This window comes from Leptinotarsa decemlineata, unplaced genomic scaffold, assembly GCF_025532065.1.
Source record: "Leptinotarsa decemlineata unplaced genomic scaffold, Ldec_3_MD MMD2_tig00000035_RagTag_RagTag, whole genome shotgun sequence".
NCBI classification, from domain to species: Eukaryota; Metazoa; Arthropoda; class Insecta; order Coleoptera; family Chrysomelidae; genus Leptinotarsa; species Leptinotarsa decemlineata.
The window spans coordinates 1,557,445-1,572,987 of record NW_027412540.1 but is presented as its reverse complement, the minus strand read 5'-3'; the positions used below and the strand labels follow the sequence as shown (position 1 = coordinate 1,572,987).

The window sequence follows — 15,543 nt, the reverse complement described above, 5'->3', positions numbered from 1 at the left end:
GAGAAAATAATGGGTCCCAGTTTCAAATCAGGTTTATGTATTTTAGGTAGTCCATAATATTTGGGTGATATGGAATTATAAATCATTTACATTTTTGCTTCATCCTCCGATATCATTTTAGATTTTTTGAATCCGTTATGATTTTATTTGCCTTTTGTTGTATTGTTGAAACGGTATCTCTATTAAGTTTAACATAAGACTCACTATCATTAATAATCTCAAGAGATTTCTCAATATAATCAGATTTCTTCATAATAACTGTCACGTTACTTTTATCAGATCTTGTAAGTCTCAATTCTGGATGATTCTTCAAAAACTTTTTTGTTTTTTCAAATAGGAAATCAAGATGATTTTTATTGTCATGAGGTTTTTGGAAAAAGTTAGTTACGATATTTGTTATCTTCGCTCTGAAAATATTCTTTTTACTATCACAAAACCCAGTTATCAAGTTTTCAATATCTGAGAGTAAATTTGGTATATTCACCTCTTTGGTAGTTGGTGGTAAGCTGAAATTGAATCCTAAGGCGAGAAAATGTTTTATATCTTCTGGTATAATGATATCTGATAAATTTTGTATCCAATTTTCTTTAGTTTTGATATCTGATTTTGAATTACATTTGAGTATATTGAGTTTATCGATATTTTTCTTTTTTATGTCATTGAAAATTTTATTGTATTTAATAGTTTGTCTCTTTTCAAATTCTCGCCAAATATTGATAGGAATTGATTCGGTAACAAGTTTTGTTTGTTTGTTTGAAATGTTCTCTAAATTTTTCAAATCATTATGTGTGATTTTAATTTCAAGATTTAATATTTTTTTCTTCGAGTTGTCATTGAAATTATGGATGTCATAAGAATTTTTCCTATTTGTAGAATTGAAAAGGATATTTGAATTTTTGGTATTATTTTCTATATGTGAAGGTACCACATTGTTTTTTCTGCATTAAAGGAGGAAAATTCTTCTGTTCCGATAAGATGCCAGTTTCTTGTTTGTATTACTCAATTCCTTCATTGCTCTGCTGATCTGGAAACCGTAGTTGTGTAAAGCACATGTGAAGGTATGACATTTGTCAAACCCACAAAAAATCCTTGGAAAGCAATGGTTCATATAGTTTCAGCTCATGAGAACTTTGTATAGCAAATTAAATGTTGTACAATGGCTTCGCAACCACTTTTCCTTAAAAAAAACACCAGAAAATCGAATTGAAGTAAACAAAATGCTGTTTTTAAATGGAAAGCAAAAAATCTAATTCACTTAAAAATTTTTTATAACGAAAATATTTTTCATTTCTATGTAATATCAGATTTTCAGGTAGTAAAGAAGAAGAAAAAATATTACTCACTTGACTTAAGTGAAAAACTGACATAACTTTTAAACTGTTGAAGATACGATGATAGACATTCAAGACGTTTTTATAAAGGATTAGGTGATATTTGGAATGAATTAGAGATCAAGTTTGGGTGGCTTCAAAAAACAAAAAAAAAATCAATTCTATTATTTGGTCGAAAACAAATTAGTTAGAAATTGTATAACTTTTTGAAAAATCAAGATGAAAATTTCTTTCCAACGGGACTACCACTCGTAGTATTGGGATAACAGCATGATGTATTCAAATGTTGAAATTGATAACAAATACTTTAAAAAAATATTTCATGTCGAATACCGTTTTCAGCGCCGATGCATCCATGCCGTAACTGCCATGCACCCAATTTTCGGCGTTGAATTAATTATTATAAATTAATAATTGGAGTAGAGTTTCAAGAATTAGGACGTTTCAATTGTGAATTTCTTCCTAGCTTAGGATCCTTTTCCTGAAAAGTTATTAACAAAAAAACTGAATGTTTTTTTTAATCTCAATTCGTTAATAACAATTACTTTTTTATGTGCCATAAAATCAATTAAATACATTTTCTACGTGTTATTTGGAATCAATGAGCTATAGCTCATATTTCTAGGAGCTTCAGTTCTCTTATACACGAATTTCAACTTGTGTACCAAACTATTTCTTGACAACGTGCTTGTTATAGTACGAAGTTTGTTCTTCGAATAGTCAAAGGAAGAAGGGAAATTGGTTTTGTAATAGACCTCTTTCACCAATTGAGCAAACAATGCGTCCAAATGAAATAATTCAAGATATGACAATTTCAGCATCTGATGAAAGTCATCGCGATGACTCCATATAGGCCGTACAAGAGGTAATTATGAATTTTATTTCTGCTAATTCGGTTTTTTGTGAATATAACAAATGAGAGTACCACTTTCAACATTTTTAAGACTTGAATATATTTTTTTTGCTTTTATTCTTCAGCATGATGAATTATGTTTTCATTCACAGGAAGTTACCGCCGTCAATTCAGACTTGATAACTGATTCAGCAGCCAGTGATTCATTCCCGAGTATTATTGATAATTCTGATATTGATCCAGATTTTTCCATCAGCCCTTCATATTCTGAGGTAAGAATAACATTTTATCAGCTGTTTGGAAGCATAAGATGAGTTATAATACTACTCATTACTTCTGATAATATTGATACTAATAAAGAAAATAATGAATAATAATTATAATTACTCTCAGGGCAAACGATTCTCAGTCCCAATTATTACGGTCATGATGAGTGGTCTTTATTTGATTATATTGGCATGCCTTACGAATGGGTCTGAGCTAAGGATACAAGACTTGACTAGCAACCCCTTTTTTCATGAAAAATCAAAAGAAATATTAATGAAAATAATGAATGATAATAATCATAATTTGGAACCATGAGCGAAGAACTAGAGCAATGGCTAAGACCCGACTTTCAACCCCAGGGTTCTTAGTTCAAACCCATGTTCATCTAGATATTATCCATTTGACAGGACTACGAATAGCTAAGAAGCTCTCTAGTTGGCTCAGAAAATTTTTATTATATCCTTCATAGAACACGTGGCTAATAATGACCATATTAGTTAATGCCTTTGACAGCAAAGAAAAATTTAGGCACTAGGTGTCCTAGGTACCCGAGACCTAATGTATTTACAGTTGGCATGTCCCTTTCCCAGACGAAGGCCCGCAGGAAAAATTTGAAAAAAAAGTAATACAGAGTAAAAGGAATGGATGGAATTCGAAATGAAGAAAGCTTTCTAAATTAAAACGATTAATTGCGCCTGGCCCAGCACATGCTTTGAGCTTTTTGAATAGGTGAATAATTATAATAATAATAAAATGTCTGATTCCTATCTTGGCTAGACAATTCGTTGTTCATTTCATACCCTCAGGCAGATACATGCTAATGTAGATCTCCTCGAGTGAGATGATATTCGTCTAGAAGATATCAGCTCCGGGTGACACAAATATTGTCTTAAACGACGAGGAAACATCGATGAAATGTCAAAATTTGGTCTGGCCTTTTTATCTAATTTCCGATACTATGTCCACTGCCAAGACCGATAATCATGTACCTTGAAAAGGTGCAATGAATAAAAATGACATCCTCCTGCATTTGTCTGACCAAAATTTCTGCCGGCATAATTTTGAAATTAGAGATTAGAAAGGGGATAATTCCACAATGAAAACATACATTTTTATTGTTCAAGTATCTCAAAAGTTCGTTACATGAAATATCATCGTTTGATAATTCATATAGTAAGAGGAGTTATTGTTGATAATTAATGCTGTCATGCAATTATAACTGTATTATTAATAATAGTAACACATCTCCTTGTAATCACTATTATGAGTCAACCCAGAAGCAAAGTTTGTTTGGATTATTATTTGCCTATTTCAAAACAGAAGTTTTAAAAGTTTGTTCAATGAAAAACCAACTCATGTTGATTTTTATTTGCAGGACTCGAAATCTTCATTTGTCAGTTCGATCAGAGATGATTCATCGAAGGCTAGCCCAAAAATTCCAGTAGCACCCCTTATTGAGTATTCTTCACAAAGCACCACCACAAACCAGAAAAAAAATGACAATTCCAATGACCCTGATGATCGGTTTTATGGAAAAAGAAAGCGACAAAAAGACTTTTGCTTCTACTGTGAAACTTTGGCCCAAAGTTTCGCACGTCATGTTACTAGAAACCATTCACAAGAACTAGATGTTCAGAAAATACTATCTCTTCCTACGAAAAATAAGAACAGGAAAGATCTACTGACAGATTTACAAAAGAAAGGAAATTATTCGTATTCAAATAAAAACCAGAAAGCTGTAAAAAAAGGATCTCGGAAGCAAAATCTACTTCCATGCAGTGGATGTTTGGGATTCTATTCGGCAGATCATTTATGGCGACACCGGAAAAAGTGCACAAAAATATTTCCACCAACCACCAACGGACAAAACCTTCTCCTGAGACATCTTACGATAGATTCTGATTTGCGAGAAAAGGTTTTTTCCCCGGATGAGGGCAGATGATGTTTCTTTGACTCACTCATTTGTGAATTTGGTTCGCGTTATCTGAAAGTACATAGAGAATCACATTTCATTAATGTTGTTTCAAGGAAAATGAGAGAACTTGCTAGGTTTCTGATTGAAATGAGAAAACTTGATTCGAATATAACAACTCTGTTCAGTGTTCTGAAACCACAAAACTTCGACCTAATTATTCAAGCAACAAAAACTGTTGCAAAGTACGACATTGATAAGGAATCATACAAATCTCCTTCATATGCTATGAATTTTGGCACTTCCATTAAACAGCGCTGTGGAATAGCAATATATCATGCATTGAAGAGAAAAGATGCATATGAAACTGTTAGTTCTGCAGAAACTGAAGCTGAACTGAAGACGGTTATTCAGTTGGAGACTGCTCACTGGAAATTCCATATATCAACTCTAGCGGCAAATGACTTGAGTATTAAAAAATGGAATCGAGTCACTCTAATACCATTTGCAAGTGATATAAAACTTCTGAAAGAATATTTGGTGATGAAAGGTAATGAAGCAGTTAGCAAATTGGTTGATGAACCTGATGAGACATACTACAAAATTCTGATGGAAACAGTTTATTGTAGAATTATCTTGTTGAACCGCAAGAGGCCTGGAGAACTTCAACGGATGATGTTGGATACCTATGAAAACTCTTTGACAAATGTCAAAAACCAAAATTATGAGGAGTTTTCTGAAGCGATTAGTCCAACTGAAAAGATTTTGATGAAACATTTCAAGAGAGTGGTGATTCGGGGCAAAAGAGGACGTGGGGTGCCGGTATTGCTCAGTAAAGAAATTCAAGAGCACTCTGAAGTTTTATTGAAATATAAAACAATCTTTACTTTTTCGAACAAACAACATCCAAAGTACCAATATGTGGTTACAAAGTACTCAAAAAAATATGCGAAAGAATGTGGAGCAAAAAATCATCATGCAATTACCTCTACAAAACTAAGAAAGCATCTCGCAACTCTCTCTCAAATCTTTGATATGAATGAAAACGACTTAGAACAACTAGCTACTTTTATGGGTCACACTCTAGGCGTACACAGACAAAATTATAGATTACCAGATGTTTTTCAAACCGCGAAAATAGCTAAAATACTTTATCTGATTTCCTTTTTTAAAGATCATATAATAAAAAAGAAACCACCAAAGCGTCATGAGTGTGAGGAATTGATAGAGAAGTATCCTCAACTATCGAACAAAAACTGGCTTAAAATAAAGGTCTTCATTCAGAATAAATATCGATAACTTGTCATTTATTGAAATATTATCTGAAATTTGGATACTAATGAGTCCGTAGTAAGTTACTGTATGTGTATTTCCAAGTGTTCAATAAAAAATTTGATACTTTTACAGTTTAATTGGAACCTATCGTTATGATTTCCTGATTTGTACCTCTTCAATAATATCATCTGGATATTTCCAAATTGAACATAAGGGTGTTGAATTGTATCTGAAGGAGACCTGTACAAAAGGTAGCATATAAATACTTATGCAAGTGTTTGATGTGTCGCAAAAACGGGAGTTGATGTCCATTCATGAGTTAATAATCTGCAGACCAGTTTTAAGTTCACTTAATGCAGGATAGATCATAATCTTCAACCTGCAAGCTACTGAATACAGATAAAGATATCAAAACAAGCTCTATACCATCACCTTTTGAATCAATGATTATGATATACCCTGCCCTGATGAGGATTAATGAACCCGAAATTGTTCTGTGAGTAACTGCTTATTTCTGGTAGATCGTTGGGGTACATGATAAAAAAAATTGGGATACAAAAATGAATAAATCATAACGGTTTGTTAAGATTTTATAGTTAAATAATAAATCAAATATATTTCTAAAAAAAAATATCCAAGGCAGTGGAGATGATTTCAGAGTATATTATCAAGTTCGTCTCAATAACTTATTTTGAGAAAAAACCGTGGTGAGGTTCTATAACTGATAACCTGAAAGAATGAAATAAAATACGATATATTAAGACTTCTAGTAGTTTGCTGAAGACGGATAGTTTGCTAATACTCCAGTTAATTTCGACTGAATTTCCTTAATTGTAATTAACTCTTGGATGAAGCCATCCCAAATGGTTGGGAATTTATATATATATATATATATATATATATATATATATATATATATATATATATATATATATATATATATATATATATATACAGTACTAGTCAAAAGTCCCCTTCCCCCCTCGTATCTTTGGAACGGGTATATTTATAATAATGAAATTTGGAGGGTGGAAATAAACGGATGTAGGCTTCTTAACTGGTCATAACAGGTGACGCAATAGTCATAAATGACGTCACAAGGCCACTGTGACCAAAAATTTTAAATGGGACCCTATGGCAAGTGACAGCTCGTTTGAAAGGTATTGAAAATACCTATTCAGTCATACCAATTTTGTTTGGGTTTCGGCTGATTTTGATTGATAAATTGAAGAAATACGAAAATTATTGTTTCGCATTTAATTAATAAAGATTTTAAAGTACGCCTCTGGTTCATTGTCAAAAAGGTTGACGTGTTTGAATTATCTACTTGTCAAAAGTGTTTATACCTTGAAAATTTACCTAAGCTATTGTTTAACGAGACGTTTAAGTGTTTACATAGGCAAAATGGTACGTACTGTAGCCGACAAAGTAGCAGCTATCTTAATAATTGGTGAATGTAGAAACAATTTCCATGCAGCGGAACGACTGTTTAATGAGAGGTACCCCGATCGCCCTATATCGAGGGTTTATTTGAGGGAGCTTCTTCGGAAGTTTGAAGCATCAGGTAGTGTTCAAGATGCCAAACGATCTGGTCGACCAACAATTAGTGATGACAAAAAAATTGACATACTTGGAGAAATGGTAGTGAACCCTACTTCTTCCACAGCCCAAGTTGCGTCTATCTGTGAAGTCAGTCAAAGGACAGTACATAGGGTGTTGGCTAAATACAAGCTTCATCCATACAAATTAAAAATGGTGCACCAACTTTCAGATGATGACCCCGTCCGAAGACTAGAATTCTGTGAAACTATGTCCGATAAAATGAACCAACCAATGAACTACATACCGAGAATTTGTTTTAGTGACGAAAGTACTTTCTTTCTCAATGGAAATGTTAACACTCAAAATGTGAGGTATTGGAGTGACACAAATCCTCACATCTTTCGTGAAAAACATACTCAATTTCCAGAAAAAGTAAATGTTTGGGCAGGTATTTTGGGAAACCACATAGTTGGGCCTCTTTTTCTCAATGCTAACTTAACCGGTGAATTGTATCTGGAGATGTTACAAACTGATATTGAGGCGTTAATTCTTGAAATTCTAGAAGATAATCCAGGTGAATTCGACAACTTGGAAATAACGTTTCAACAAGATGGTGCTCCTGCACACTATTACGGTGCAGTAAGACGTTACCTAGATGAAGAATATCGTGGTAGATGGATTGGACGACGAGGTTCGATCGAATGGCCAGCTCGGTCACCGGACCTTACACCATTAGATTTTTTCTATGGGGGTACTTGAAATCTAAGGTTTACGCTACAGCACCTGACAGTATTGCCATTCTGAAACAACGAATTGTTGAAGAATGTAGGGCAATTTCCGCTGACACACTGGGACGAGTACGACAAGAGTTTAGCAATAGGATGCATTACTGCCAGGAAGTAGATGGAGCACATTTTGAACACTTATTATAATAACTGGTTCTTAAATCTTTATTAATTAAATGCGAAACTATAATTTTCGTATTTCTTCAATTTATCAATCAAAATCAGCCGAAACCCAAACAAAATTGGTATGACTGAATAGGTATTTTCAATACCTTTCAAACGAGCTGTCACTTGCCATAGGGTCCCATTTAAAATTTTTGGTCACAGTGGCCTTGTGACGTCATTTATGACTATTGCGTCACCTGTTATGACCAGTTAAGAAGCCTACATCCGTTTATTTCCACACTCCAAATTTCATTATTATAAGTATACCCGTTCAAAAGATACGAGGGGGGGAGGGGACTTTTGACTAGCACTGTATATATATATATATATATATATATATATATATATATATATATATATATATATATATATATATATATATACTGCTGTAGTTTCTCTTATTTCCTGACAGACTATAGTGAGTAACTGCTTATTTCTGGTAGATCGTTGGGGTACATGATAAAAAAAATTGGGATACAAAAATGAATAAATCATAACGGTTTGTTAAGATTTTATAGTTAAATAATAAATCAAATATATTTCTACGTTGTTCTAAAAAAAAAATATCCAAGGCAGTGGAGATGATTTCAGAGTATATTATCAAGTTCGTCTTAATAACTTATTTTGAGAAAAAACCGTGGTGAGGTTCTATAACTGATAACCTGAAAGAATGAAATAAAATACGATATATTAAGACTTCTAGTAGTTTGCTGAAGACGGATAGTTTGCTAATACTCCAGTTAATTTCGACTGAATTTCCTTAATTGTAATTAACTCTTGGATGAAGCCATCCCAAATGGTTGGGAATTTACTGAAAATACTACTCATTACCAAGTAGTAAATTACCTTTTGTTGCAAATAACTCCAAAAAAATAATATTGAAAACAAAATTGAATCAACGAAAAAATTGATACCAATATTTTCAAAAGCTACTTCAAATTCAAAAATAGTTCTTACTTGGAGTGAATATACCCTGTTAGTATGTCCTTGTAAGGTATGCAGGCATTCTTCAGTCTCAGGGTTCCACACTTTCACCATACAGTCGTAAGCTCCAGACACGACCAGTCTTCCATCATATTGTACACACCTAACAGCAGCTATATGTCCTACCAGGACATGAAGGAAATCACCAGTCTCAATATCCCATAATCTCAATGTAGCATCTCTCGAGCCACTGACGACCCTGTTATGAAAATTAAGTTTACAAAAATATAGATTCTCGTACATGAAAATAGCATTTTTATGAAAAATGAAAAAGGAAAATTGTTTAGACACCCTAAGAGATCTGCCTGGTAACGAAATCTTAGAAAGTATAAATATTTATAAATTTTTTTAGGCTGAATGTAGATGATTAATGAAGTTCAAGGCCCATACAATAAACTTAAGGAAGAAGCTTGCCTTCGGCTGTTACACGCTGAGAGTCATTTCTACAGAACTAGGCTATGCCCATTCAAGAACAGCCAATTTTACTCTCATAGATTCCCATATTAGATACGGAATTGCCTTCTGTGGAGTCTGCTCCAGAGACCTATTTCAAATGATTTTTGTATACTAGGCTCTAGAGCCTAGATGATGATAGTACAACCAGCTATCGAAAGCGCTCGCATATAATTAAATAGAAGTTATAAAGCTTCAAATCCTTTTTGTGATTTACATTAATATTAAAATACTGAAAATAATGATGATAATAAATAAAATAGTGCCGTGTTTACTTGACATTTTTAACTATAGTAAAACCAATAATGATTAAGAGTAAAGCGCGTGGTCATATCTAAATTTTACATTACCAGTTTATAGCAGAATCAAAATATAGTAAGCAGTAGAGTTGTAGGTTGTGGCAAATTATAGATAATACACAATACTAGTACGATTAAAAGGTATTATTTATGACAAAAATCAGTAATGAGCTTGTAATGAGTAATACTTATAAATTTCCTGATTACTGATCAGTTAAAATTCATTATTTTCTGTATAGTGTTAGATATTTATTACAACTAGTGGCAACGCTGTACGCAACGATATTTCTGTCTTTGTCACTTTACCGTAACTTCCATCTCATCGTTGCAGTCCTCACTAATCTTGCAGCCATGAGCGTATCATTGGTTTGTGAATTATACAGCGTGAATTGTACGTTTTACAGTTAAGTTAGTCAGCAATCGACGTGTTGTGACGTGTTCATGGGGACGTACAAACGCCAAAAACTAGTAGCGGACGAAAAAAAATCACAGTTGATGAAGAAGCCAAAACCAGTATACGCAGAACTATTCAGTTTCTTTTTCAGAAATGAGCTGCCCACACTACAAACAGTTCTGGAGGCACTTAGCGATCATGAATTGGTCCCAAAAATGGGTAAAGAAACTTTTAGGAAACTTGTACACGAAATGAAATTTACGTACGGAAAAGTTGACAGGAAAAGCATTCTCATTGAACGTCAAGAAATAATAGCATGGAGAAGAAACTATCTAAGAAAAATTGACGAATTTCGGAAGCTCAAAAAAAAATTGTACTTCATGGACGAGACATGGGTTAACCAAGGACATACGGTCAAAAAAGTATGGCAGAATGGTAATATAACAAGTGCACGACAAGCCTTCATTGAAGGTTTGTCAGTTGGGCTAAAACAGCCATCTGGAAAAGGTAGTCGTCTGATAGTTACGCATATAGGAAGCGACAGTGGATTTTTACCAAATGGTGAATTAATATTTAAATCTAAGAAAACAGGTGACTATCATGAAGAGATGAATGCGGAGGTGTTTGAAAAATGGTTTGAAGGCATCATTCAACTTGTGGAACCTGGGTCTGTCATCGTCATGGACAATGCCCCATACCATAGTCAACATTTAGAACCATTACCGAAACAATCATGGAAAAAAGCAGCAATTCAAGAATGGTTAATTAATAAGAACATCCAATATAACAAAGATAGTTTAAAGGCAGAACTACTTCAGCTAACAAAATTACACACAGACAAATATAAAAAATTCGCAGTGGATGAAATGGCGTTAAGTCGTGGAATTACAGTTTTAAGGTTACCACCATACCACTGCGAATTAAAGAAGCTATTCGAACTGTTTCTACAGAAGACTGAAAGAAATGCATGCAGCATGTTTTAAAAGAAGAACGATTTGCTGTCAACTGGGCTTACTTCTACTCTCAATCATTATTGGTTTTAGTATACACATTATTCTCACTTCAAAACAACTGGTATATACGTACGCAAGTGCACGTGATAATTTTTGAGGTTAGATTGCTAGACGACGACGCGGTGTCGGAGCATGTAGGAAAAGAGGGGCGATGATGTTCTGTCGTCCGGGTTGAACAGCTTTGTAATTTTCATCTTTTTGACGTTTCGGCTTCTGATTTGAATTCATTTGCAAGAACCACTTGGAACTGAAATCATATGACTCGACGACGGGATCGTAATCTTTCTAACTCCAAAGTCTCTCACTGTCTTTCTTCTCTCTTTTTTCAACTCAAGGTGTTCAGGGCCAGCAAGGGCTGGAAGTAGACAGTTTGCTTGGGCGTAGGCAGCTTGAGACTTGCGAAGACCAGCGGCGAGACTTGGGAAGTATGCATATTTAAACCCTGGCGTCAAGTCACAAAACCCTTGAATCTAAGGACACCACTACTGTATACCTGTCCAACAGCAAAAATACTAAACCCAAACAACTAAGTGATCAGTGTTCACTTGGAGCTGAACAGAGGAAGAACAAAACCAGTGACGAGACTTGGAAATGGTTTAAAGCAGAAGCTGAAACGTTGAAAAATTTAAATTACAGACGTGGTTCAACCCGGACGACAGTACGTCATCAATTATTAACTTCAAATGGTTGGCATTATGTACGCCAATCAAAATACAATGGAGTTTTCTACAACTCACTTTTTCCCATGTAAATGCATACACCTAACCGTTGATGTGTGACCGTAGAGAGTATGTATGCAAACACCAGTGTCTGCATCCCAAACTTTCAATGTTCTGTCCGTGCTGCCACTTATTATTGTACTGCCTGACATTTGTGATGACCAGACTCCTCCTGTATGGCCAACGAGAGTTCTTAAACACTAAAATAGATAAAAAAAAACGGAAATAGTCAATTATTAAATGTATTCAGTATATACCTTTCAATATTTTAGACAATATAAATATACAGAGTGTTTTTTAATAGCATGCTAATATTCAAGAAGATTCAATTCATCGGAATTTATGTCCAAAAGTTTCCGGAGATGTAGTGATATACATTAAAAAAAAAATTGAATTCTCAATACATAAAACAGTTTTGGGAAAGATTTGGCTTTCTTTTTCTTCATCTCTATACAAAAAAAAGGGGGATGTGCTTTAGACTACACGACTCAAGTATAACTTCTTTATATCTATCTATATGTATGTATATATGCAGGAACAATTTTCCCTTAGCAGAGTAGAAAGCCAAGGAATCTGCCATATCTGTATTTTTATGACATTATTGTGTATAAGCATGGTATTGTGCGCCTTTGTCAATTCAATCTCCGTGACAAGATTTGGAATGTTTTGAAAATGTATTGGAATATAAAATGATTAAAAAGAAAATTCCAGAAGCAGCGGCAAAAAAATTTAGCACTCATCTCTGGTATTTGTCTGAAGAATATATTTGTTTATCACTTTTCTTATGCATTGTAAATGATAGGCGTCAGTCCATTCAACCTACTGTGTAGGTATATTAGAGATTGGCTTGAACGTTTAAAGTTCATTTCTTTAGATTTGTAAATGATAATGCTGAACGAGGAGTTCAATTGATGAAATCACATAATCAGAGTTTAACTTATAATGAGGAACAGAAACAATACTTATTGCATAGAAAGTGATTTCCGAATGCTAATAAGTAAACATTATTGTTACCACCAACTCAGAAATGAAACAAAAAATAATAATTTCAGTAATTCTATCAATTTATACTCATAAACTGAAGTTTATATTTATTCACTAAATAGAAATTATTATTATATAAATATTATTATAAATATAAATTTAATAACTTCACAGCGTCTATTGTAAATGATATTTACTGTGAGATTGAAATTTTCCAGTCTCTAGAAAATTAGGTTTCAATTGACATGTACCATTCCAGCTCTACAACTCAAAAACTGTTGATTGGATAGTGTTGGCTCAAATGAACTTTTTTGCAAAAAAATTTTTTTTATACCGAAAAATCGAGTTGAGACAAAAAAAAATGCCCATGTTATTTATATTTGAAATCGAATTTTCAATTGAGTGAAGTCTCTAATCAACTTAAATGAAAAACCCTAATAAACATATAATGATTTTCTACAAATATTTAAATTTATTATGGGTTTTCATTGATAAATCAACATTTTTGATAGATTTTTCATTTATATTTATTATTTTCATTATCAGATACATCAGTGATTACTGTGGTTGATTGTAAGACCGAGGCAATAGGTTTATGGTATGAGAAATAATATACATATGTTTTCGAATGAAAATTAGAAAGATATCTAGAAAAAACTGCATCAATTGTTGTACATTGTCTTGTGGTAGGCTCATTTCGGGTATTATTCACTTGTAGTTTTAATTTTTCTTATAGAAAGTTTACCAAGAGTCGTCTATCTCCGGACGCGAAATTAATACTGAAATCTCCTGCTAAAATTAGTGGCAACGTGTGATAGTTTTCTCATAATTCTCCACAGCCTACTCGTACGTAAATGTGTGCTCGCAAGTGCACGTAAAGAAGTTTTACTTCAACGTTCGCCTCACCATCACACTTTTCGATACGCATTTACCAGCTTACTCCCAAAGTCTAGCGGAAATTGAAAATGTTTACTTAAAAAATGTGGGAATCTTCCAAAGATAGGAAGGAAGCAATCAATTTCAAAAAATTAACTCTATACAAAGATGTGTAGATCATTCAAAAAAGTAACATAAACTGGAGAAAAAGCTCTCTCAAAACAACTACTTTCATACAAATATTGAATTAATCTCTCCTAAAAATATACCCCTTTCAATTTAAATAAAACATTTGTACTTGAAGGCAATTATTAGTGTGAGGTTGTGAAGATTACTTTAGGATCTAGTATTTTCTTGGTTAGAAATTTTATCACCCTCCATCAAGTTCTGATGCTAAGTTTTTTGAAGATTTTGGAGAATTATGTGACAGTTTGGTGACATCTAATAAGAAATGTATTTTATTGGGAGATTTCAACTTATATTATGTGAAGAATTATTATTATTATTATGGAAGTAAATTTTATTAAAACAACGATAAAAATAAAATAAAAACAACAATAAAAATCAATTGGCGCTCCGGGGCGATTTCATTGATTCCAGTGGCGCATTTACTTTTTCAGCTGCAGGAAAGCCCGAAAAAACCTGCAGCACCACATCATCTGAAGATATTGATCTAACAATGTCCTCTCTCTTATAAAACAAAATGTAGGGTGTCTCCATAGGCTCCAATAAATTCAATGCATCGCCAGAACACTTCGTGACACGACTATCGTCAAACTTAAACCAGTCCGTTTCTTCTATGACCAAGGCGTAATATTGACCAAATTCAACGCCAGAAACACAGTGAACAATGACTGCATGAATATTATAATAGTGGTCTGCTAGGTTGAAATGTTCATCTATTTCGAACCTTCCAAAGAGTTTCTTGCTTCCGTTAGAGGTTGAGTCTTGTTTGAAAATCATCAGTGTTATTATTAGATTGACTGGAGCCTCAGCTATACTTGTTTCCTTAGTCAGTTAGTTTGGCGCATGTTTGACAATATAGTCGATCATCACCTGTTAAAAATTCCATTTTCAGATGATTTAACAATAAGCTTTGCACGGACTGGTTATTAGTCGTATTAGGAAAAGCTAGATGAAGAATAATTTTGTGAGGAAAATAAAAAATATAGATATATAATCTATATTTATATCAACATATATAACCAAAAAATCGATATCGTCACAAATACCAAATACACAGGAATTCAACTCAACAAATCAATTATTCTACTCTATGAATTCAGGTAAAATAAGTCAATTGCAAAATAAAGGAATGAGAATTACTGTAGAATGTGATAAATATTTACCAATCAATATAATGTTATCATCTTTACAGTGGCTGACGGTATATCAAAGATTATTGTATCCTCCTTATTGCAAACAAATGGTCACCTATAACTATGAAATTCATGAATATTTCACTCTGAATTTTATTAGTTCGGACTTCTATTGTCTAATATGATTTGAAATCTTTGAAAGAAATAAAATTAAAATGAATAGCTAAACATAACAATTATATTGAACAATGAATACAATAAAATGATAATAATCGAAAAATTGAAAACTGAACAATTAAAAATAAAAAAAAATCAAACCAAGTTACTTCGCAACGTTTTGATTGTAAGTAACTATAATCATTTCCGAGTGAT

General features: G+C 33.2%; 1 protein-coding gene across 6 annotated transcripts in view; it reads right to left on the bottom strand.

Annotated features, from left to right (window-relative positions):
• ago (F-box and WD-40 domain protein 7) overlaps positions 1 to 15,543 on the bottom strand; it is a 115,130-nt gene that overhangs the window by 11,445 nt on the left and 88,142 nt on the right. For all 6 annotated transcript variants that reach the window (XM_074171698.1, XM_074171703.1, XM_074171702.1 and 3 more), the window contains 2 exons: positions 12,011 to 12,192; positions 9,088 to 9,313 (listed from right to left, as the gene is read on the bottom strand). In XM_074171698.1, the coding sequence (XP_074027799.1) occupies positions 9,088 to 9,313; positions 12,011 to 12,192 (408 nt within the window). The remainder of the gene's footprint in view (positions 1 to 9,087; positions 9,314 to 12,010; positions 12,193 to 15,543) is intronic.